A 26,551-nucleotide genomic window follows, 5' to 3' on the forward strand; every position below is an offset into this window, starting at 1 on the left:
TGCACACATACTTGCGAGCACATGAACAACGAGCAATTGGAGGCCATTCTGCCCCTCAATCCTGCCCCAACATTCCATAAAATCATCTCTGATCTGACTGCAACCATAACCAAACATCCATGCCTACCCCTAAAAACCTTCCACTCCTTGCTTACCAAGAATCCATCCACATTTGCCTTAAATTTTCAAAGGCTCTGCTTCTCCTGCTTTTGACGTAGAGAGTTTCAAACTCTCACAATCCTCAGTAGAAAATGCCTCCTTATCTCTGATCCAAATGGGCAACTCCTTATTATCAAACAGTGATCCCTACTTCTAGATTCCCCAACAAGAGAAAACATCTTTTCCACACTTATCCTGTCAATTTGTGTCAGGACTTTATGTTACAATAAAGCAATCTTTTACTGTTCAACCTCTAAGAAAAATTGGACATGTTTAAGGCAAAGCATCTTTCCTAGGAGAAGTTACATGATTAAATGCAAACTACTAGAGTTCTGAAATTGTAGTCAATGGACTGTAAAAACAAACATCAAATTAGATCCTGGAGTTTCTGATATTTCAAATACAGCAGGAACAAAGATGTTGTTATCACCTAATCCATTCTTTCCAACTTTTCCTTCTATAAAACTTAGTAAATTTTTAAAATTAACATTATCAATAAAGATTGGGATTCTGTAAATTGTTCATGATTCAGCACAGCACCCCACCCCCCACAGTCTTCCTCCCACCACCAGCAACCCCACCTACCAGGGAATCAATCTTGGGAACAGCAGCAATCAGCATAGATCAGGACTGACCGCTGATTAGGGTCACCCCTCCAAGCTGCAGAAAGCCAAACAAATCTAAGAGGTAGTTTAATCCTGTGGTCACGCAATAGATGCAAAAATGGCCAGTAAGAAAAGTTACAATCTGGAGGGAAAAACAAGGCGCCAGAGTTGTAAAGCCAAACCCTGTAGCCCTGCATGAGGAGTTGATGGCTAAAGAATGGAACCACTAGCCTGATATTCAAATACTGACTCCAGCCATGTGGCTTACTATCCTTCTCTGTTTAAATTAATATCTAATCTTCGCTATTAATCTTTGTCATGTCTGTCAGGTTGTGCTAGCTTGGAAGGTAAGAAGGGATTTGGGGGTAATAATCCAGCTAATTAGTATTTTTAAGAACTTTTATCATTGCCATTCCTCAAATTTTGTCAAGTACGTTTTGCTAGGAATAAATAATTATTATTGTTTTACATAAAACAAACGATGTCAGAAGCCTTGTGATTAGTATAGCTCAGGCGAAGTACATTAAAAGACAGGTCATTGGGAGGAGTTATTACGATAACTTCACAAAGCCTTCATTATATGTTATGAACTCATGGTTCTCCACTGTGTGTTCATCAGTATGGTTAACTCAGTGTCCATGACAATATGTAGTAAATGGAAAGGAAGTCTTAGCAGCTACATGGATTTGAGAGATGTTCACATGCTATGACCCCCAGCTCTGTTCCTGGGTTGGGGTGCAGAGGTGGGAGAAATCTCAGCTCACTAAACCGAACCTTTAACAATGACTGCTTGCACTTCCAATTTTGGTAATGGTACGGATGATTAAATTGGGAGTCAGACTAAATGAACTGGGAAGAACCTGCCAGATCCTGAGATGGACTGGGGGGAAAGCCTGCATTCAGGCTCCAGTATTGTGGTGAAAGTTTAAAAGTGAAGATTAAATCTTGTGTCATCCATCCTGCTCACAAACCCCCGACCCATACTCTTCCATGCCCCATCCATGCCAAACTATGTCCCTGTGCCTACCTCACTTGCCCTTCATTTCCCTCTGCGAACTTAGTCACCCCTCGTACCCAACACCTAACCTCCCCAATGATCTTACCACACCAACACATCAAGGTTCTACAAGTACCAGGATAACATATAGTCTTATTGCTTAAATTTATATATTGCTGAGAACATGTTACTGAGAAAAGCACTCTCATGAATAATTATATAATTTTGACACTTGATCGTATCAAGAGGAACAATGGGTTTAGGAATATCTTACATGTAATGTTTTTCACAGTCCCAAAGGGCACCTGAAATACCTTCAAATGTGCCTTACTCCTAGCCCTAAATAATATTTGACACTCATCCCCCATATCTACAGGGTACGTTCAGATTCCCAAAGGGATATCCTGCTATCCAAAAGAAATGCACAGAGAATAGACCTGTTGTTACCTAGCCTAATCTTCACACTGAGTTCCAAACATCAAGGACCCCAGATTCCCATTTCAGTGGAAGCAGTTGGTCATGTAAATTGCCAGCTGCATCTGGGAAGGCTTATACAACTCTTCTGCTGAACTTATGAAATGTGATAAAGATGCCCTGTGGAAATTCATTCACAATAGTTCAACGTGAAGTGTTTTTGAGTTGTGTCTGTCAATTAGAATATGAATGCAAGTCATATTTCTTCATATTGAATCAGGATGGGAAGAACACTGGTTGATTAAATAGGTTCTACATGATTATTCATTGGCAAATTTGCTTGAATTCTACACACTTCCTTGGCCAACTCCATATTGGATTGGATTTAATGCAGGCTGTGACAGGAAATAAGGCTTCTGGATCTAATTAGTCGTAGAATAGGAGTCTCAGTGCAGGAAAACCCCCCATAATTAAGGTGGAGATGATAAGTTGTACATGAGAAAAATTCATTAACTCTTGGAAGACTGTCAATTAGACACATAATTTAGCTAAAATATCAAAGGGATTTAGTGCCTGATCAAGAAATTAACATTGTGAAAGGAACTGGTCACTACAAGCCTGTCCTTTCTTCTAACCTCACCCACTCTATTCACCATCCATGAATTCACCATGTAAACCCTGTTTGTCCTTGATCACCAATCGCAGGCCTTTCCCTGGGTGTAGCAGCCACCCTGGTTTCACTGCCAGCTTATGACTTGCTGGAGGCTCTCAGCATGCTGGAATTTTGGTGCTAAGGTGCTAAATCCAGGGAGGGCCCATTACCAACAGTAACAGACACTAATCCAGTCAGGCCTCCCCTTTAAAAGTCATGTACGTTCCCCAGCCAAGGATCTTCAGCCACGTCAAGCAAATTGAATTCTGCACATCTTTCTTATAAATGCTTCTCAATCATTTCTATCACTCTTTCTTTTATTCTGTTTTCCTTGCTCCTTTTTATTCCCAATTTCATTTTCATTGATTCTCTTTCATGCACTCTCTTGTCATTTCCTCTTTGTCTTATCTCCCAGTTACAGTGATTGTGCTATGATTCTTAATCACAAAACAGAGACTTTAAGCAGTATGATTACATTTCTTGCTACAGGAACCAATAACATGTTCCAAGTTTGTAAGTGGGGACAATGCTATTCTGTCTTATTGGTTAAGAAAATATTCACTGCAGGCTACAATATGATATTTTAAATTTAATTATATTGCATCCACTTTAAATATGCAGGGATGCATTGCATCAAAAATGGGGGAAAAAACTGCCAGTTTCATTGTTGCTGGAATGTCTTATTCCGAAATACAGGGCTAAAGAAAAACATCCAATGGAAAGAAAAACAGAGTTGCACTTAATGCTTTATGCAACTTCCAGTTATCTCAAAGCCCTTTAGAGTCAAAAAGCTCTCACTAGCAGCATTGTGATAAGGACCAGAAAATCCATTCTGGTGATGTTGATTGAAGGATTAATATTAGCCAGGATACGAGGGACATCTGCTTTTCTTCTAAATAGTGCCAAGCGATTTTTTACATCCAATTGAGCCTCAGTTTCATGTGAAATAAGCACCTTGAAGAGTGCAGCAATCCCCACTGGACTTTCAACTTTGATAGCTTGCATTCAAGATCTGGGTGGGGAGGAGCCTCAACCAAGAACCTCATGACTCAGAGGCAAGAGTGCTACTAAATAAGGCACAGTTAACCCAATGAATTCACTTCATTTGCCAAATAGTTGTTTACAACTTGTGCAATGTCAATCGGATATCCCCGTTTCATGCATATAGCACTTCTGAATGCGGGTACTGAATATGATGCAGATGCGCGAGTGTTGGACTGGGATAGACAAAGTGAGAAGTCACACGACACAAGGTTATAGTCCAACAGATTTATTTGAAATCACAGGCTTTCAGAGTGTAGCCCTTTCACCAGGTGAAGTGAGGTGCTGAGAGAGGCAGTGAATCTTTTGTCAACAGACTAAAATGAATGTCTTGAAGTCTAACTTAAGAATACAGGGTATTGAAGCATTTAGTGGTAAAAGTTGAATTAGTATTAAAATTTTAGACATTGCAATTCCAACAATGAGACAGTAACTCCATTCACTGCTTTGATAAGATCACAGCTACACCCCATCACAGCTACGCCACATAAATAATATGAGTGGGCATTAATGTCTGTCCTGACTGAATAGGATGCAGCATTCCAATGTCCAGAGGCATCCAAAATTATGCCAGATTGTAAAGTGAATAGGCAGAAAACTTGCCCTCGCTCCAATGAGATGGCTTTCCTCATTCTGAATGAGGCAGAAACCCAGCAGATCCAGCATGAATTATGAGATTGTTTGTCTGACATTCAGTAATGAAGGAGCAGAAAAATCTCCCAATTAAATATTGGAAAAACTGAAGCTGTTGTTTTCAATCCAACTCTAAACTCCACTGTTTGGCTATTGAGTCCACTTTTCTCGCTAGCAACATTCTGGGATTAAATTAGTCTGCTGTCAACCTTGGTGTTACATTTGAACTATGGTTTCCAACTTCAAATTCTTCATCAAGATCACTTATTTCCATCTCCACACCATACCATTTGCCTTTGTCGCAGTTCTTTTGCTGTTGAGACCATCATTCTGCTAAATGAGTCTATTCCAAAATACTTGCAACTAGTATCTCACTTTAATCTCCTTAAACTTCAGGCTATGCAAAATGCGACTGCCAGTGTCTTGTCTTGTGCCTTGTCCCCTTCACCTATCAGCCCTGCACTCATTGATTTGCACTGGTATCTGGTTAGGCAATGTCTTTAAAGATGCTTCTTAAACTTACATCTGACCAAGCTTTTGGTCATCTAACTGAGTATGTGGCTGGGTGTCCTATTTTGTTTTATAATGTCCTTGTGAAGTACCTTAGGATGTTTTACTATGTTATAGGTTCTATATCAACATAACTTGTTGTCATTGTTGTATTTCAAAAAATCCATGAGAAGCAATACTCATCTTGATCTGGTATTCAGAAATTTACTGTACAGAAAATTATAATAAAAGAACACCTATTCAAAAGTGACCTTTTACTGGTAAAGGTTATTACAATATAGCAGTTAGACACACCTAAGACCTAGTCAACATCAAAGTAAATGCAAGATTCAAGAACTGAACAAAAAAAACCATGCCACGGTGCTAAAACTTGTCACCTGGTTGGATGTGATGTGTTTGTATTCAGCTGGATAAAAATAAGCACTTGTAGATCCAGGTTAAAGATGACCAGACAAATTTATTACTCATTAAAATGGATTGATGAACTGCAGGACACTAACACTGGATACAAACTTCAGTATCCTCCTCAAAATTCAAACAAAGATGGACTTTACATAAAACCCCTCCCAATAATATTGACCCATGATGGATGACCATAACCTTACTACAAGCCTATCTACAACAACAGAAACGTCTGACTTACTGTTTTCAGAATGATTGCTACTTCATGAATTTATGCCCAAGGACACACCTTCAAATACCTTTGAAGATATCCCAAGACAAAGAATATGAAAGTTTTTTTTTTATTACATTTAATTAGTCAGGCGTTCATAGGATTCAAAGCAACTACGTGAATACAGTTGCCAATTGATCAGCCTCAAGATGTCTGCAATTGAATAAAATGGTTTGACCTATCGATGTGTTCAAAATGCCTTAAAATATCTGTGTAATTAATCATCCTGGAACAATGGCAGTACTTAACCCTTGAATAGCACATCCTTCCCAAACCACACCTTTTAAAAAAAAATGTGAGCAAATCTGTACATGAGCTACTGGCATTAACATTCCAAGTTTGTGTCCTTTCATCAGAACTGGAAAAGGGCAGAAACCCAAAATGTTAAATTCTCTCTACGGATACTGCCCAACCTGCTCAGTATTTTAATACTTTCTGTTCTAATTCTGATTTCCCGTATCCATGGTATTTTAGTTCTGTACCTCAGCTCATCTGTCTTTTTTTTAAACCCAGCCTGTGACAATAGGCAGCAGTCAACTTTAACTCCATGTATCCTGTGACTGGCAAAACGCGTTTCTTAAAACACGATCAATTCAGCATCAGGTAGGTTAATAGCGCTGCACTTCAGTAAGATATGAACATACTTTTAGACATTCCAATGCAGATCTTGATATTAAGGAACACAAGATAAAATTTCCATGGGGTTTCTCCCAATCATCTACTGCACGAGAAACACTGCCTACGTGCCAGAGATTCCCATTCATACGTTTTTTTGCAAGATTGCTACCAAAGTTACAACAGGAGTTCCTCAGTGGACATTTTGTAGACTGCATAGGCGTTTTCTAAAATATAACATTTATAATCCTGTCTAACCACCAGTACTTTAAATTTAGGAAATGAAAAGAACAATTTGAAATTGAGCTGAATGGTTCTAAGCACTATTTAATCTAGTTGCTGGAAAGCTTTCAAAATTTAAAAAAAACTTTCCTATTTCCTCATTGTGAATAGTATCAAAACATGATTTAACAAAGAGGCATGATTAAATTTATAAGCTCCAAACATGTTTCAAATCAGCAACTTTCTCGTATAATTTTAGCTCAGTCACAGAGCACTCTGTGAACTAACATCAGTTTAGAGAGATATACACTGATTTGATTCTGAACATTCTCAATACCGCTGCCAAGTTTTGACCACAGCCATACAATTCATAAGCAAGATACTCTAGTTCCTAATTTCTAAAATACAAGATTTGATGGGGCTGTCAGCGATTTGAAACTTTAGCTTTTCAAATATAAAAATCTTCTTTGATGACTTACTTTTAAAAACGTAAATAATTGTACTTACTGTTGTGAGGGTAAAGGGATGGCTCTCAAATGTTGATACACTCGGACAGTGCAGAACAATATACTAAAGGAAACACGGAGGGGAAGAGAGGAGAGGAAAAACTGTAAGTGAATCCAAAGATCATTATCCAAAGGTTTTTAGGAATACAAGTACAGGATTAGGCCATTCAGTCCCTCAAAGCCGTTCTCAAACATGAAACATGACTCCATCCTCCCATCTAAATTCCATAACCTTCAGTCATCTTACCTAACAAAAATCAAGCTTAGTACTTGCATTTTGTTTTTAAATAACTTTAAGCTCAAAATAAATTTTCATGGAGTACTTTGCAGCTAACCTATCTGATTCATATTATATATGCTACTATTACTGTACATTTCTATCACTTCATGTTTTTGCGCTGATAGTTCTAGTTTTGGAAACAAAAGCTGTAATATTTTTACTTTTGCAATGTACTAAAAACTATTGTTTTTTTAGTAAATCAGGAATCAAAGAGCCTAATGACTTTAACCTTAGCTAAATGACCTTCTGTGACATTCAAGATGAATGCTGCTTTTGTCTTGCAATTTTTTTCTCTGCATATACACATAGAACACATAACAGTACAGCACAGATCTTCAGTTTTGTCCAAACAGTACTTCACTCTACTACTTTCATTCTTTTTCTCCATCTCGGGCTTTATCTTTCAACTCCATACTTCTCTCCTATGACTTCCATGTATTTGTAGTCTGTATGACCTAGATTTTAACAGAGTCAGGATGACTCCGGAGCCTTGTACACATTATGGTGTGTCCTGGATTCTGGAATTGCAAACTCCAATTCTGGGCTTTCTGATTTTGGGTGTGACTTTCAAGGATGTGCGCTGGTCAGGGCATGAGCTTCCACCTGCCTCATTAGCAATTCTTGGCTGAGAGTCCAAATATCTATCAATCAGTCTGCTGAAACACGAGAACTGCTGTTTGATTAACCATTCAATTAATTTCACAAAAATTCCTAACCTTATTTAGATAAATATCAAGTATTTGCAGTTTCAGCTGTTGAACCTTTGAAGGGTCTAGATGATTGACACTTCAATTGCCCTGTGACAGAAAGGAGCTTAAGTTTTAAAACAAAGTGGACAGTTATCTGTGAATTAGAGATAGTAGGAACTGCAGATGCTGGAGAATCCGAGACAACAAGTTGCAGGGCTGGATGAACACAGCAGGCCAAGCAGCATCATAGGAGCAGAGAGGCTGACGTTTCGGGCCTAGACCCTTCATCAGAAAAGGGGGAGGGGAAGGGGGTTCCGAAATAAATAGGGAGAGAGTAGGAGGCGGATAGAAGAGGGATAGAGGAGAGGATAGGTGGAGAGGAAACAAACAGGTCGAAGAGGCGGGGATGGAGCCAGTAAAGGTAGAGAGTTATGAAGGGGATAGGTCAGTTATCTGTGAATTACTGGTTTATATTTTAAAAGCTCTTCTTATACATCAAAATGGTACAACAAGGTACGTGGCTTTTATTTAATGTACAGTGGCTCTTTTTTAAAATTCTTACATGTAATTTAGGTGTTGTTTGCAAGGGCAGCATTTGTTACCCATCCCTACTGCCTGTCTCCCTAAGTCATTTCAGGGAACAGTTAAAAATCAACCACACATCTGTGCATCTGGAGTCAGATGTAGATCAGAATGTGTAAGGATGGAAGATTTCCTTCCCTAAACAACATTAGTGAACCAGATGTGTTTTAACAACAACTGACAATGGTTATATGGTCACCAACAGAATTGGCATGGAAGGTACATGAAGGCCTATGGGAGTTGTTTAGGGGGAAATATTTTGTAATGGGGGCATGAAGGGTCATAAGTATTGTTTCCGTTGGGGTGGTGGAGGGATGACAGAAGGTGCATGGGTGGTGTAGAGAGTCTGTGAGGGAGTTGAGAGAATGTGAGGAATGAGGGCTGGAAGGCTTTTCTGCTTTTACTGAGATGGAGACCCCAGAACTGATATAGGCATTTTTTGCAGACCAACATGTAATCAGCAACTCCTGTCACTAGCTCCAAACATTCTTCAAGCTTAGGTAGGCTAACTGCTGCCATCCATCTCACCTTCCCCACGACAATGATGATCCCATCTTCCCTAGCGATTTCTCCCAAGGTGGCTGAGCCTAACTCGGAAATTTTCCAACTCCTACTAACGATCTTTAGGATGAAAATCCAGGCTCAATTCTTTCACATGCATTTTCCCCATTTTTGACAACTCAACTTCACTTCTTTTTCTAGTAAATCTCAAATTCCCCTAAATGTCTCACAAAATTTCTATCTTACCTCACAAATAATGAATATATAGAGAATCAGGAATGCCACAAATCAGATCTCTATGTAGGACTCATCAATTCACATACCCATTATCCAAGTATATCCTTTTTCTCTCCTATCCCTTAAAGGCATGTTACCAGGCTCTTGCTTTTCTCCTCTGACAATAGCATCTTGTCTCACATCTCAAATATCATTCAGAAGAATAAGAATCTTGCATGTTTCAATGAAATGATCTCTCATCCTTCTGCACTTGGGACAGCATAGGTCTGTTACTCAAAAGGACAGCTCCCAGGAATTGATCTAGCGAATCCCTGCCCCAAAAGGAACAGCAACAAAGACTGTACATTGTACTCCAAGTATGATCTCACCAAAGTGCTCTATATTTCAGTTCCTTGTATTCCAATCTCCTTGCAATAAAGGCCATAATATTATTTGCCTTCCTAATTGCTTTCTTCAGCTGTGTGAGAACCTTCTGTGATTCTAATACATGGGAACCCAAATCTCCCTGAGCACCAACATAATAGTTTCTCACTGTTTAAAGTACATTCTATTTTCATATCCTTCCTAAGTTAATGAGTAAACATATTCCTCTACATTAGACTCATCTGCCATGATTTTGTCCACTGACTTAATGTGTCTACATTTTTATGTTTGCTGGCCCTTGAAGGAGAAGTTTATTCACATGGCATGTCTTCCAGCTGTACTTTTTAGACTTGATGCCATTAGAAGCAGAACAATATGAACAAATTTCTCCTTCATTTGGTCCACAATGTAGCTTATGTTTTCCATCTATCTTTATAGCAAACTTCAATATGTTATGCTTGCTTCATCAGTCATGAACTGTAATTTACTAGTGCAAATGCCATAGTCAACCATGCTTTTCCTAGCAGGTTTGATCCAACCCTGAGGAAGAGTTGCACAGTGAATGTTTTAGCGATATGGAGAAGCACAAATTTTCCTTAGAGTTATTTAGTGTTATATTACTTAGTATATGAGTGTCACATCCTGACAAAGTCCCACATCTCTTATTAAAAATAGAGTGAGATAAACTGGTCACACAGAAAGGAAAGACAGTCAAGCAGCCAAAGGAGCTTATAATCTCATAGCTATACAATTTGATATAATGCAATGTATTCTTTTGAGAGAGATAGACAGCTATTGGAGATTGTGACCTTTAATATTTCAGTAAGCATACAACAGCAAGCTTATTATTTTTCCCTTGACAATCTAACAATGACAAGAATATAACAATGCAAGCTAACTTTTTATTTGAACTTACCTGACCAGGCCTTGCTCTGAAGTTTTCTTTCAGCATTCGTAATTCTATTACATCACAGGGATGAGAATTCACAGACACAATGGTGACTGGTTTGTTGCTCCGAATGTATCTATACAGCCTTTCTGCACAATAAAGACAGAGAGGTCCAGTCACCCAAAACCATGTCTTAAAAGCAAAGAAAAAGAAATCCAGTTAGAAAATGACAATACTAAATAGAATCTATTTTTAAGTCATAAACGTATTTCTCATGAAGCACATTTATAGAATAGGTAAGTCACATGGAAGGTTAGTTCCTCCTAAAAGTTTTAGTGTTTATTTCAGTGCATGGGCTGTAAAATACACATCTGTTTTGCAACAAATACATAGTTATGACCCTCAGGAGAAATCTGAGCAAGACAGAAGGCTAAAGTAAAAAGAAATTGCCTAATCTTCAATTATATATATTCTTTAATTGCTTGCTTGCAGAGAAACTAAGCAAATTATTTCTTGGACTACTGTCACAGTAGCAAAAATAACTAATCTCAGATCCTGAAAAACAAATTTCATCAGCTTGTTGTTAAAGCCTGTAGCCTGGCTTGACAAAGGGCAAAGGTGAGTGTCACCACCTCAGCAGATACGTCTGGAGGTGGGAGTTGGGGCTGTGTGGTTGAGCAGGAGGGAGCAAAGTGGAGACATTTTTCTGGTTAAATCCATTTTTCTAATAGCATGATAAATTTTGTGGTTACATCCTACACAACCATTCAAGATTCTTTGGGCAGAACCACTGCCACCAAGCCTTCTTATTGGTATTAGGCTAAGTCACTGATACCAAGTATAAGAGAAGTGATGGCCAGGTGGTATTATCGATGTTAGGAGAGACCAATGTAATGTTCTGGGGACTTGAGTTCAAATTCTGCCATGGCAGATGGTGGAATTTGGAAAAGAAATCTGTAACTGAGTGTCTAATGATGGCCATGAAACCACTGTCAATTGTTGGAAAAACCACCTGGTTCATTAATGCTTTTTAGGGAATGAAATCTGCTGTCCTTACTTGGTCTGGTCTACATGTGGCTCCAGACTCACCAAGCAATTAGGAAGACCAATAAATGCTGGCCGAGCCAGTGATGTCCACATCCCATGAATGAATAAGCAAAAGAAAGTGGGGAGGAATGCCCTCACAAACTCTTTGGCATAAGATAGGCTTGGTCTTAGCAAACAAATATAGGTTTATTACATAGTACCTATGTGGTACTTATATAGTATAACAGTACTTATACATAGCTGGTTACATTACATTTGAGACACATGATAGCCTCTTATAAGACATCAGACTCAACTTTATACATAAGTGCACATGACAGCCAACTGCAAAGACGAAGCACAAGAACAACAACTTAGATACCTTGAAAAACACTAGCTTGGTCTCCACCTGATGGGTGGAGTTTATCCCATGATTTCAGTTAATCTTGTCAGCTACTAACTTTTTCACAGCACCCACCTCCATATCATTGAGTCTTAGGGGACATCTGCAGGCAGCCTTCCAGCGTAAGCATCTGTTGAAGCCCTAAGAGCCTCATTCACCCACCAAAAGCAATGGCAAGGTTGGGAATACACCACATGGGGAGACCAACACGCAAACACAGCAGGTCTTTGTTTTGATTTTAGTATTTAACCCTAATTCAAGACACTGAAAGAGGGGGTCTGCAGAGGGAAGGAGAGTGCTTGCTGAGAGCAACCACAACCCCATGATGTTGTCACTTGCCTTGCTCCAGGGACCCCAGAATGCACCTTGGTGAAGGCCCAATTGAATTAGCAGCAGCAGCAGCAGCAGCAACAGCAACAGCATTGATTGCTGTTTGCTCCACCAGTGATAGAGAACTACTGGCCTCTGATTATCTAGGAGCTCTTAGGAAACTGTAACAATTAAATGTCCTCTACTGGGCTGGGAACTCTGATGGCGAAGATTCTATTAACATTAAGAGATACTGTACTCCAGGCTTCTGAAGATTAAGTCAGCAAGGTTGGTACCAGTTTTATAGCAGATATCAGGTTTCCTTGAAACCCTTCTCAAATTCTGCTCAAACTCTTAACTATTTTTGATTAGGTTAGGCATTCAATTTTAAAGCTTGCTCAATCTATTGTAATTGAATTTAAAATGTTATATTACTGTTCACAGCTAAACTTATATTGGATTTTAAACTAGTGGAATGTAGTGCACAATGTAAAGGAAAAGGAGTGAAAAATATTTTACAAATGATGTCAAGTCCACAATATGGTTGAAAGAAGTCTAGCGTTCTTAGACTGAATGCTCAACTAGTCCAAACAATGCAACACGGCAGATGAATATGCATACATTTTATCAGACCAATCAGGGACAGAAGTATGCCAGTCAGCCCTTCAGCGTAGTCTGCCATTCAATAAGATAATGGCTGATTTGAGGTTTCAGTCAAATCCACATTCCTGCCTCCTCCAGGTAACCTTTCAATTTCTTATTTAACAAGAATGTATCTACCTGTGCCTTAACAATACTCAAGGATTCTGCATCTACCACCTTTTCAGGAAGAGTGTTTCAAAGTCTCATGAACATCTGAGAAAAGATTTCACGTAATCTCTGTATTAAGTGGAAAACCCTGAAAATGAAACAGTAAAACCTAGATTCTTGCACAAACACCCTCTCTGCATCTGCCCTGTCAAAAGCCCTCAGGATCTCCTATCTTTCAATCATGTCACCAGTTACTTTTCTAAACTACTGAATACAAACCTAGCTTAGTTCCTGTTCCTTTCCTCATAAGGTAAGCCGCCCATTTGAGGTACTAATTCACTCAGGATAGTCAGAACTGCAGATGCTGGAGTCAGGGATAACACAGTATGGAGCTGGAGGAACATAGCAGGCCAGGCAGCATCAGAAGACCCTTCGGGTCCTGACCTGAAACGTCAACTTTCCTGCTCCTCTGATGCTGCCTGGCCTGCTGTGTTCCTCCAGCTCCACAGTGTGTTATCTATATTCGAGGTACTAGTCTGATAAGCCTCCTCTGAATTGTCTCCAATTCATCCTTCCTTAAATAAGGTGAACAATACTGCGTACAGAACTTCAGATGCAGTCTCACCAGTGCCCTGTTTAACTGAAATATAACTCCCGACTTTTGTATTCGTTTCTCTTCTTGCCAAATGAAAACATTCTATTAGGTTTCCTAAATACTTGCTGTAACTACATACTAATCTTTTCAAGTTCGTGCTAGAAACCAGGCAGATTCCCTGCATCTAAGAGCTCTGCATTCTGTCAATATTTCAATAACATGCTTCTTTAATTCTTTCTGCAAAATGGTCAATTTCTCATTTTCTCACATTATAGTCTATTTGTTATATCTTTGCCCCCTCACAAACTAATAACTTTGTGACCTCCTTGTGTCCTCTTCACAACTTAATCCAATTTAATCAGCAAAACCAACTGAATAAGCCTCAGAGAAAGTCTAGTTCAATTAGTGCATTGTTTGCATTACAGTTCACTGTAGATGCCCATTCACACAATATCAGGCGAAACACCATGTCTGCCATTTCCCCTTCCTCTACCCACCCCCCAGCCATCAGGAATCCATTCACTGCATAGAAAGCAACCTGTGAGTAACCCATTCTCATATTTCATTCCTGGAACCATCTTAATCCAGCTACAGTTCCACATTATGCATGGTAGAGTCCATTTCCAACTATTTCTGACTCTTTGACCTGGGTGACATTAACGTTTATGTTCTGTTGACTGTTAAGTTTCCGACTCCTCACTGTCACCCACGCATCCCATATACTTGCTACCAATTATTATGAATTCAGATGTGGCGCAAATACCTAATCGGTTCAGGGGCAGCAATAGCTCCCCAAGCTGTTAGAGTATAGGGGCTGACTTATAACGAATGATGTAACTTGCAGGTGAGTTACATAACAATAAAACCTGCTAGCGATTTAAGCCAGAGCTCCAATTTGGTCACATACATTCTTTTTTCTTTCTGAAGGTGTATGGAATTAATACTGATTTAAATTACTGATTCAAATTACTGCACAAGTTTATTCTGCAGTAAAGCAAGCATGTTGATTGTTGGAGCAACAGAATGACCATGACGATAAGACCTGGTTGGATATAATCCATCATAATGTATCTTCATGCAATGACATAATAAATTTAACATGAACAAAGCTAACCTACTGTAGTGGGTAATCACATTTAAATAAAATAACCCCTTTGAAATCTTTCAGACCATCCAGGATGGAACTTATTTACTTCTCAGCTTCCACTGTCTTTTGTTTTCTGCTTGCTTGTGCAGGTCCTATTTCCAGACTACCATTCTGGTACCTCAGTATATCGGTCTCTTTATACCCCACTTCACGGACAGGAAGAAATCCAACTGGTTTTCCAATCCAATGGCTGAGATAGGTTTTCCAAATTACCTAGATATTCTAATGTGCATTGTTTAGTTAGTTAATGGGTAAATCAACTGCCATTTTGTCTATTAATCATCTCTTGTCTGAGTACCCTTGAGAATGCACATTGTTTTTAAAAACCCAGTATGGCAAATTATTATTTTTTCAAAAGCCATGCAGAAAAATTACAAAATCCTGAAAGGAGACAGGATGAGTCAATTGGTTTCCATTAGATAAGGAAACATTTATTAAATGTCTTATACCAACATTTTAGAAGTTGCAACAATATTCATAAAGTGTGGAAAGGACTACTCAATCTCTGTCCTCTGCAGTTTCTTACCCACACCTTATGACTTGATGTCATCACCCTATTTAGAAGGCTAAGGTGAACCTTGCTTGAATTCAATCAGAAGATGTTCTGACACAAGAGCTCAATTTTAATGCTTCAAGCCACTTGCAATGGGTGAAGCAGGATGTATGTCAAGACCTTGTGTTTGGATAGAAAGTTTTAGCTTTTTAGGTTGATCCACAGCATTACTATCTCACATCTTATTGCCCTGACCACAATACTGACCTATATAATGACTACTTAAAAGGTACACCAAGAGGAAGCCAAAATATTATACTCAATCAAGATCCAACACCTTGGAGATGGAGATTCAATGAAGGCTGGCTGTCCCAAGGTTCTTTTTCTGAATCTCTAGACATGATGCTTGCAGGCTGTAAGAATCCACAGAAAGTTTCTGATCAGTGGAAGGGGAGGAACAATCCTGCATTGGAATGGCTGCAAGTGGCAGAGGTAAGCAGTGGGAATATGGTTCTTCACTCTTGGATACAATGCTATATGAAGTTTAGTGACCGCATCAGGGCAGAGATAAGTGAATTGTCTATCACAACTAAGTACAAATCCCTTCATACTTGCCTGGCTTTTTCCTGCTTAGCACTCAGATTAAAACAGAGGAACATGTGACACTTCTTCACATGTGAGGTACCTATTCACATCCCAGCCAATCAGCCTACCACCTTCCTCTTACTGTCATTGTAAACACATCTCTTTTATCCCAGTGATCTTTCACAAAGATTGCCCTTTCATCCATTCAACATTCTATTTCACAGTCTCTTCTTTCTGTCCTTGCAAAAAGAAAAAGAGCAAGGAATATAAAGTTGAGACAGGGAACCAGGTTGGCCCTCTAGTCATTATCAAATTGAACACTACAGACATACAAAGCACTGGAAATAAGCTGAGTAACAACATACATACCCATTAATGACGAAGCATGGAGACATTAGAAGTATCTGGTTCCAGAACTGAATATTATGCAGCCAAATAATACATAACACTCACTTGAGACTTGATGGTGGCAAGCAATGATATATAATGATCTGTAGAGTAATTACTGAGAATCCACTCAACTTGACAGATCAACTTTGTCTTTCATCTTCTGGTAGTACCTCTAAGTAAGGAGGATACTTGCCAAGGAGTACAGTCTGCGACAAGAACCGGCATATAGTTCTTTTAAAGTGAGGAGACTTGTGCTGTGCTGACCACACAGTTCAAGCTGACCAGCAGAGTTTCCCACTCTTCCTACCTGACATGGCTATATTGTGGCTTGATCTATTTGATAATGTCATGGATGCACCTCTCCAAGACACACACAACTCACCCCAAACCCCAACCCCAGCAGCCCCTACTCCCTCACAAGTAATTAAGTTGTCAAACAATGATCTTCAGATCACAGCATGTGCAGGTCTTGGAGACAGCTGCAGGGGAAACTCCATTGGACCATATAAGATCCTGCAAGCTCTGGTTCAGCAGGGGTGGAGGCTGGTACAATTACAACATCTAGAAGGCGTCTGGATGGATACATAAAAGGAAGGGTGTAGGGATATAAGCCAAATGCTGGCAAATGGGTCTAGATTAATTTAGGGTATCTGGTCTGCATGGACGAGTTGGACCAAAGGGTCTGTTTCTGTGCTGTACATCTTTATAACGATGACTCTATCTATGACTCAGTGACTCAGACACGGAACCTCGGGCATCATCATGAAACGGGTTATTCTGGGTCAGCAACAAAAGGTGTGCAAGATTCTATCAGCATTTCCAGATACATTATACAACTGGGGAGAGATTGGAGAAGTCTAGTCTACCATGATTATCATGATGTCCTTGGCCTTTCAGCTAATGTCCACCTCCAAGAGCGACCACTTATATGGCGCATCAGAAAGGGTAAGCAAATGAATGCATGCTGGTCCTCACCAATGGCTTACACCTCCTGCCTGCTAACTTTAGTATAATGGAGGAAAGCCTCAACCATATAGTATCTCACAGAAATACATCAAAATATGTGGCCCTTGGCCCATAGTTAAGTGCAGGTGGGCTATGAGATGGTAGCTGGAGAAAAGAAAGTTGGAGGTGTACACTCTGCTCAAAGCACTCGCCATTTTACCCAGCAGTGGATCCCAGTGGCCACCAATTAAATGGGGTGGGAGTGGGATCACAGCCCTTGTTAAGAATGTCATTTATCTCCAAGGCCTGTTAGCCCAATCAGAGAACCAGAAGCTTATCAACTTCAGCAGCACTGCTGTTAGCAATGGTCATTACCAAGGATACAGTTACAAGGAGAATGCATCTCAGTGACTGAGGCTTTCCCAAAGAAGAGGAGATGGGTTTGGGGCCCACTGTTATGTTGGGGAATGGAGGCACAAGCAAAGTTATTGCTGCAGAGGCAGCCAATGCTGACAGAAGGTCCCCTCCTTCGGCAATGGAGTACTTTGGAGTACAAAGGAGGGCTTCCCCAGAGCATGTTTAAACCAACGTTTACTGGATGCCCTCCCTATGTGACTACAGGTTCCCAAAAGCAGGCAGCTAACCACAGAATTGGGAATAATCCCACAACTGGTCATTTAAATGGTTCGTTTGGGCCTCAGATGGGAGGCCAAACTAGCATCTTGCCCACCCTGGCAAAAGGTATGTTGACAGAAAGATATCCAGTAGTCCCTCAATGCTTGCTTCCTCCAATTCTTTCCATTTTCCTGCTTCCCAGTCCATTGTCAAAGGACCTGGGAATTTCCTAGAGGATATCAGCCACAATCATCCGGGCAGTCAAAGGAAGGAAATGAGCAGCCTGACTCAAGCTCTGCTGAATTCAGATATAGATGTGAAGGTAAAGGCACTATTATCCTAGCAGTCTATAAGGCTACTGTCATTAGAAAGCGACAACTGATGGTGGTTTAACCTGAGGGTCACCATGCCTCAGGGGCAAGGTTGAGAGGGAGATTTCTTCATTGTGCCCTCAGCCGGCATGGAAAGATGAATCCAAGCTGTTGCCATCACAAACCAGTCATCTTGCCACTTGAGTTAACACTTCCTCCATATAGACATAAAGCAAAAGGAACAGAAAGAATCGGCAATCAGTTGGGAACTTAATACTGTGATAAATAGTTAATTTGTGTTCAATGTCCATGAATCATAAGCTTTATTTCAAAGTCCCACTATCCCATGCTCTCCATTGTTTTCTATCACTTGTCAAGTGACCTTTAGCCTTCAAGAAAATTATTTGACTAGAGTAGAAGATAAACAATAAGTGTCAATGAGAGGAATGGATTGTGGCGGCAGAAAAATGTTGTACAGAATTCTGGAGGCTGACCGACACACTGGGTTCAAGATTGACATGCTAGAGGACTGTACTCCCTCAGACTGGCTTGTGTTCCTGAATGAGAATGCCGTGAGGATCCTGGAAGCTAAGTGAGCTACAGGAGCCCTCTACCACATTGGCTCCTGCTCACCTTTCTCCTTGAAAAGCACACAGTGCTCATCATGTTTATCCTCTTGAAGTTCCAATCTGCTCTGCTGCACAATGTTGTGCAAGGTGATGCAGACAAATCATCATTCATGGCATTCCTTCAGATTCATACTGAAGTGTGCCCCAAGATCCATTCAGCCACATGAATCACATCTTCAGCATTTTGATCATTAGCTCAATGACTACTCTCTGTCATGAGCTTTTAATGTTAACTTTCCTGAGCTTCAGTGGAAGGACTGTTCACAGATGGCATCTTCTGCATCCTTACCAAGCATGGCTCTGACTCTGCTTGAAAATGTGAAGATCTGTGCAAGACTTAACCAGTGTAGAATGAAAACATCATGACAGCTTCTTGGGTAACTTACAAAGATACGCATAATGATCTTACAGTGCTGAACATTGGTATTGTGGACTTCATTTGATGAATACGCCTGGGTGTTCAGTATTGCCCAAACAGTTTTTTTTCAATTCATTCATTGGATGTGGGCATTGCTGGAGGAGAGCATTTATTGCCCATTCCTAAATACTTTTGAAAAAGTGGTGGTGAGCTGCTTCTTGAACCATTTTTGTTGAACCTTTTTTTTTGTTTTTGAAGCTGTGCATTTTGTGAACCTATAGACATACCCTACCAACACAGACACACTGCTACCCTTTTCAATTTCTTTTCTACATTCACTTCATGACCATGCCTACTGCATGACAAAAAATAGGGAAAATGTTAGAAGCTATCATCAAAGACATTATGACAAGACATTTGGATAAGTTCAAGGTAATCAGGTAAAGTCGACATGATTTTGTCCAAGGGAAATAATGCTAAACTAATTTCGTGGAGTTCTTTGAAGAAATAACTTATGCTGCAGATAAACAGGAACTAGTGGATGTTTTGTACTTAATTTCCAGAAGGAATTTCATAAGATTTAGTATCATAGAATCTCTACAGTGAGGAAACAGGCCCTTCAGCCCAACAAGTCCACACCGACCCTCAGAGCATCCCAACCAGACCCATCCCCTATAACCCACCTAATCTACGCATCCCTGATTACTATGGGAAATTTAGCATGGCCAATCCACCTAGCCTGCACATCTTTGGACTGTGGGAGGAAACTGGAGCATCCGGAGACATGGGGAGAATGTGCAAACTCCACATAGACAGTTGCCTGAGGGTGGAATCAAACCCGGGTCCCTGGCACCGTGAGGCAGCAGTGCTAACCACTGAGCCACCAAGCTGATGTCGGAAAGTAAAAACTCATGGTTCGGGGTGACATATTGGCATGGATTGAAGTTTAGTTGGCTAACAGGAAGCAGAGACTAGCGAAAAGGGTCTTTTTCAGTCTAGAACAATGTTATGAATGGTGTGCCACAGGGGTTGGTGTTCAGGCTTCAACTCTTTACAATTTATACAAATCATTTGGATGAAAAGACCAAAATATATGGTAGCGAAAATTGCTGATGACACAAAGACAGGTAGGAAAGTGAGTTGCGAAGAGGACAAAAGGAAGCTATAGAGAAATGTTAGAAAGTGAGTGGGAAAATATCGAGCAAATGGAGTAACATATGTGGGAAAGTGGGAAATTATCCATTTTGGCAGAAAGTATTTAAAAAAAAGCTAATTATCTAAAATGTCAAGGGACTGCAGAGCCCTGAGATGCAGACAGATCTAGGTATCTTAGTACATGAATTGCAGGTGGTTAGTCTGCAGGTACAGCAAGTAATCAGGAAAGCCAAGAGAATGTTATGGTTTATTGCAAGGGAAATTGAAAGGAAGAGCAGGAAAGTTATGCTTCAGTTATACACTTGGTGAGACTGCATCTAGAGAACTGTGTACAGCATTGGTCACCATACTTATAGAATGATGTTAATGTGTTGGAGGCAGTTCACAGAAGGTTTACTGGACTAATACCTAGAACGTGCGGACTGCCTTATGAGAAAAGGGTAGGCATGTATCCTCTGGAGTTTACACGCGTCAAAGATGACAATTGAAACATAAGATCCCTGCAGTCATGACCAGGTGGATGTGGAAAGGATGTTTCCTCCTGTGAGAGAATTTTAACTAGGTGCCATAGTTTAAAAATATGAGGAAAAACTTTTTTTCCTCTCAGTGAGTTGATTGTTTTTGAAATTCTCTTCTTCAAAAGGCAATGGGTGAGATGATGATCTAGTGGTACTATACCTGTTTCGAATCCCGCCATGGCAGATGATGGAATTGTGAGTCTAATAACCAGGAAACCATTGCTGATTGTCAGGAAAAACACACTGGTTCACCAATGTACTTTATTGCTATCTATACCTGGTCTAGTCTACATGTGAATCCAAAGGTGTAGCACGAGAGTTAACTCTCAACTGCTCCCTGGGCTGTTAGGGATGGGCAACAAAATGCTGGCCTAACCAGGGATACCCACATCCCGTGAATGAAGAAAGAAAATGGATGCAAAATCGTCAATGTATTGTAGATAGATTCTTGATTACCAAATGGATGAAAGATTATCAGATGAATGAAGGGATGTGGAGTTGAAGTTAAAATCAGATTAGCCGTAATCTTATTGAATGGCACAGGAGGCTTATATGGGTGAGTGTCCTACTCCTGTTCCTTGTTTGTATGATGGGGTCATTTAATAGGCGACCTGGTCATCTTGGCATCAGTTTCTCTTTACAAGTTCCTCTCACTACATAAATTTGGTGACAAGGATGTTAAGTACAAAAATAATTGTGTTAAACAGTAGTAGAGATGGTGCAGAACTAAATCTAGCTTCCAAACAAAAAAAGAAGTCGCTGGAAAAGCTCAGCAGGTCTGGCAGCATCTGTGAAGAGAAATCAGAGTTAATGTTTCGGATCTAGTGACCCTTCCTCAGAACCTGACCTGAAATGTCAACTCTGATTTCTCTTCACAGATGCTGCCAGAACTGCTGAGCTTTTCCAGCAACTTCTGCTTTTGTTTCGGATTTCTAGCATTCACAGTTCTTTCAGTCTTTATAATCTACTTCCCATAGCATCATAGAGTTATACAGCACAGAAACAGACCCTTCGGTCCAAATTGTCCATGCTGACCAGATATCCAAAACTGATCTAGTCTCATTCATAGAACACTACAGCCCAGTACAGGCCCTTCAGCCCACGATGTTGTGCCGACCTATTATCCTACTCTAGGATCAAACCACCCTGCATACCCTACATTTTACTATCATCCATGCACCAATCCAAGCGTCACTTAAATGTCCCTAATGTATCTGACTCCACTACCTCTGCTGGCAGCACATTCCACACACCCAATCTCTGTGTGAAGAACCTACCTCTGACATCTTCCCTATACCTTCCTCCAATCACCTTAAAATTATGTTCCCTCATAATAGTCATTTCCGCCCTGGGAAAAAGTATCTGGCTATCCACTCTATCTATGCCTCTCAGCATCTTGTACACCTCTATCAAGTCATCTCTCATCCTCCTTCGCTCCATTGAGAAAAAGCCGTAGCTCCCTCAACCTTTCCTCATAAGACTTGCCCTCCATTCCAGGCAGCATCCTGGTAAATCTCCTCTGCACCCTCTCTAAAGCTTCCACATCCTTCCTATAATGAGGTGACCAGAACTGAACACAATATTCCAAGTGTGGTCTAACCAGGGTTTTATAGAACCTCGCAGCTCTTAAACTCAATTCCCCTGCCAATGAAAGCCAACACACTATACGCCTTCTTAACAACCCTATCAACTTGGGTAGCAACTTTGAGGCTTCTATGGACGTGGACCCCAAGATCCCTCTATTCCTCCACACTGCCAAGAATTCTACCATTAACCCTGTATTCTGCATTCAAATTCGGCCTTCCAAAATGAATCACTTCACATTTTTCCAGGTTGAATTCCATCTGTCCCTTCTTTGCCAACTCTGCATTTGTCAATGTCCCATTGCAACCTACAACAGCCCTCCACACCATCCACAACTCCACCAACCTTTGTGTCATTGGCAAACTTACTAGTCCGCCCTTCTACGTCCTCATCCAAGTCATTTATGAAGATCACAAAGAGCAGAGGTCCCAGAACAGAGCCCTGCGGAACACCACTGGTCACCGAGATCCAGGCTGAATACTTTCCATCTATCACCACCCTCTGTCTTCTATTGGACAGCCAGTTTTGTATCCAGACAGCCAAATTTCCCTGAATCCCATGCCTCCTTACTTTCTGAATGAGCCTACCTTAGGGAACCTTATCAAATGCCTTGCTAAAATCTATATACACCACATGCACTGCTCTACCTTCATCAATGTGTTTTGTCACATCCTCAAAGAATTCAGTAAGGCTTGTGAGGCATGATCTGCCCCTCACAAAGCCATGCTGACTATTTCTAATCAAACTGTGCTTTTACAAATAATCATAAATACTATCTCTTAGAATCCTCTCCAATAATTTATCCACCACAGAAGACAGACTGACTGGTCTGAAATTCCCAGGATTATCCCTATTCCCTTTCTTGAACAAGGGAATAACATTTGCCACCCTCCAATCATCTGGTACTACTGCAGTGGATAGTGAGAATGCAAAGATCATCGCCAAAGGCACAGCAATCTCTTCCCTCGCTTCCCGTAGTAACCTTGGGTATAACCCATCTGGCCCAGGGGACTTATCTATCCCAGTGAGCTCACTTGTAGGATGGTAAAGATTTTGGTTGGCTTATGCCAGCCTGAGCTTCAAAACTGTCTCCTCAGTGAATGGGATGTCATGCTTGCCTATTATTGGATCAATTCAACTACTGACCACACTGGTATTAACAAATATGACCTTCACCCTACCCATTCCCCTTAGTACGAAACCAACACATGTAACTTCAAATATCAAGTACAGGCATTCTAAACAGAACTTTGGAATTCAGCTTTTCTCTCGTTGTTTGGATTAAGGCCGTAATGTTGTTTGGAGCCAAGCTGGTCTTCGATGAACTGTACTGAGCATCAGTGAACAGCTTAATGGGTAAATAGGGAAGATGGAGATGATGGCGAAGAGATAATGTCACCAGACTCTTAATCCAATACTCAGACTAATATCCTGGTGGTAAGGGTTAATGTCCTACCACACCAGCTGGTGGAACTTAAATTCAATTCATTAATAAATCTGGAATAAAAAGCTAGTCACAATAATTGTGATTGTGCTGAAGACCATCAATGGTTGTAAAAACCAACCTGGTTCACTAATGATGCTTCGGGAAAGAAATCTGGAGTCCTTGACTGGCCTGCACATAACTCCAGACCAAACTTAACACTAACCCTAACTATTGTGGTTGACTCTTAACTGCCCTCTAGAACTGTTGAGTAAGCCAGTCAGTTCAAGAGAATTAGACATGGGCAACAAATACTAACCTTGCTAGCAATGCTCACATCCCATGTAAGAATTTTTTAGAAGTACCACTTACCGCACTGTCCAGAATAGCTTATAATAATTTACTGATATGGTGGTAACTGGCCAAATGGATTCATTCTGCTTTTTGTGCCTAGGCAGTACTAGGGTAATTTTCCACTTTGACAGGTGTATGACAGTGTTGTCGTTGGAAACGGGAACAGTTTAACTTGAGGCCAACAGTGACCTCAAAACCCTGATTCAAAGCAGTCGGAAAGAGTTCCAAATCCCCAAAATACCCTCAAACATCCTCCAATTTCTTAAAAATCTTTCTGTGAAGGCATCCTGGATCATCCACTTTCAAAGGGCTGAAGCAGAACAGCTAAAGAATGACAATAAATGTTTATGCTGTAACAATAAGTGTTATGTCAAGGATGAGCATTTGTATTTAATTCAATGTTCATTAGTTGTAAAACTTTACATTCCTTCAACATGGGCATGATCTGTACGACCAGGAAACGGGTCTTCATGAAGCATAAATATGACCCTGATTTTTCACCTTTAAATCAAATCAATTCAATTTGAAAAAAATAAAAATAGTTAACCACAAGTCTTGATTTTGAGGGTTAAGACTAGCTTTCATGATAAAAACTATGATCTCAAATCACAATTTATACCATTAATCCAGAATGTGCAACAGACAATATCTTCAGTGCAAAACCAGCCAACGTTTATATTCTCAAAATGGAAGTCTAGAACTTAGGTCAATCACCTACAAAAAATTTTGCATTAATAATCACCCCAAATGCACTCTGTATGCAAAATAAAATCCACTTAAATATCAATAAGGAACACTGCTGTGATGCATCTATCGTCCAAAAGTCTCTCCAACAGCCTGTGTTCACATTCGCTGTTGTGCCATTCTGTTTGTGGAATATGGCAAAAGAAACTAAGGGTATTATGAAGATTTCTACCAGAATCAATAATGGAGGCTGGCACATAGCTACCTGCTAAAACCCATGACAGATTGTGTTACCCTCTACTGACCTCAGGGGTAGCAGCTACTTAGTTTATTATTTAAATCAAAAAGTTCAGGGACCTTCCTGTCAAAATAGGCATTAGTAGTAGCTCTCAGTCTGATGTTGAGTGTTTCTTTGCAAAGGAAGCTTTCTTGATATATCTGAACATTTTTATTCTCCAGTCAGTTCCTTTCATTGTGGAGATTGCACTGAGAAGAGTTCTAAAGAAGGCTCACTGTACTCAAAGCATTAATTCAGTTTTCTATTCATAGATGCTGCTAGATCTGCTGAGTTTCTCCAACAATTTCTGTTTTTATTTGTTTCACATACATCTGATGTTTGATTCTTCAAAATGTTTTAAATATTTATGGCCTGAACATTCTATAAAATATTGCAATCCAAAATAAAGTTACCTTATGTTACTATCAATGTACACTCTAAACTGTACAGATACTTGGCTGTGCAACCACGCTACAATCCAGAACTAATTGCTTAATGCAACAAACAAGAACACACACAAAGAAAAACTAAAAAGGAAAAAGGCAAAATCAAATGTGCCAAGCTGAGCAACCAAATTTTACATACCTCCTGCAAATTAGACTGAAATTTTGGAGCTTCACCGCAGACTTTCTTGGAGTTGTTCTCCATCCCAGGTTCTGACTCAGTATAGACTTCCATAAATTGCTCTGCAGGACATTCTGTCACAGGCAAATCATCGATTAATGTTTTATTCGGGTTAATGCAGCCAGGCGGGTGTTGATCCAAATTTGCCTGATATTTCAACATGCCTCTGGAAGACAAGCCATCAGTACAGTTTTTTCAAAGAGTTCCTTGCATTTTATCCATTTTTTTCAGAAGTTTCTAAACTCTCACTAATACCTTTTCACTTTAATCCTTGCTTATTTTTAAAAAGCCACTTTGAGTAATTCAGGACTGCCAGATTTCATACCAATACAATTAAATTCCAAAGAGAAATACAAGCCATTTGTGAACAGCTTTCCTAAAAAAAACAAATCCATGTCATTGTTGTTAATAAAAAAAAGTCTCATGTTATATATATTAGGAGAAAAATGCTTGCATTATGAAGTTTAAAGCTTTTGCGCCTCTCTCCTTATTATGAGTCACTGTCACTTCAGGTGATGTCATATGCAAGTCATAATTATACTAAATCAAAGCTCCTCTACCAGTGAAATTATCAACTAAAGACATTGGTACCTTTTAATCTTTGCAATTGTTCCACTTTGATGTACAATTACCAGATGCACCACACAGGATCTACACTTCACCTTCAAAAAGGAAATGCTATTCATTCAGCCAACATAGACAGAGAAGTGTCTGCCTTTGTCAAATATATCAATGTTTCTAGTGAAGCACTGCCCAGACATTCTCTGCTAAGGAAGTATGGGAATATAAATTCCCAGCACGACGCACA

At 40.0% G+C, this 26,551-nt stretch overlaps 1 protein-coding gene across 5 annotated transcripts in view; it reads right to left on the bottom strand.

Moving 5' to 3' along the window:
- The window catches only part of LOC109915161 (NADPH oxidase 4), a 177,469-nt gene that overhangs the window by 72,872 nt on the left and 78,046 nt on the right, over window positions 1-26,551 (bottom strand). For all 5 annotated transcript variants that reach the window (XM_048598336.1, XM_048598335.1, XM_048598334.1 and 2 more), the window contains 3 exons: window positions 25,705-25,909; window positions 10,596-10,760; window positions 7,029-7,091 (listed from right to left, as the gene is read on the bottom strand). In XM_048598336.1, the coding sequence (XP_048454293.1) occupies window positions 7,029-7,091; window positions 10,596-10,760; window positions 25,705-25,909 (433 nt within the window). The remainder of the gene's footprint in view (window positions 1-7,028; window positions 7,092-10,595; window positions 10,761-25,704; window positions 25,910-26,551) is intronic.

The sequence above is a fragment of the Rhincodon typus genome, chromosome 6 (assembly GCF_021869965.1).
Source record: "Rhincodon typus isolate 14 chromosome 6, sRhiTyp1.1, whole genome shotgun sequence".
Lineage (NCBI taxonomy): Eukaryota > Metazoa > Chordata > Chondrichthyes > Orectolobiformes > Rhincodontidae > Rhincodon > Rhincodon typus.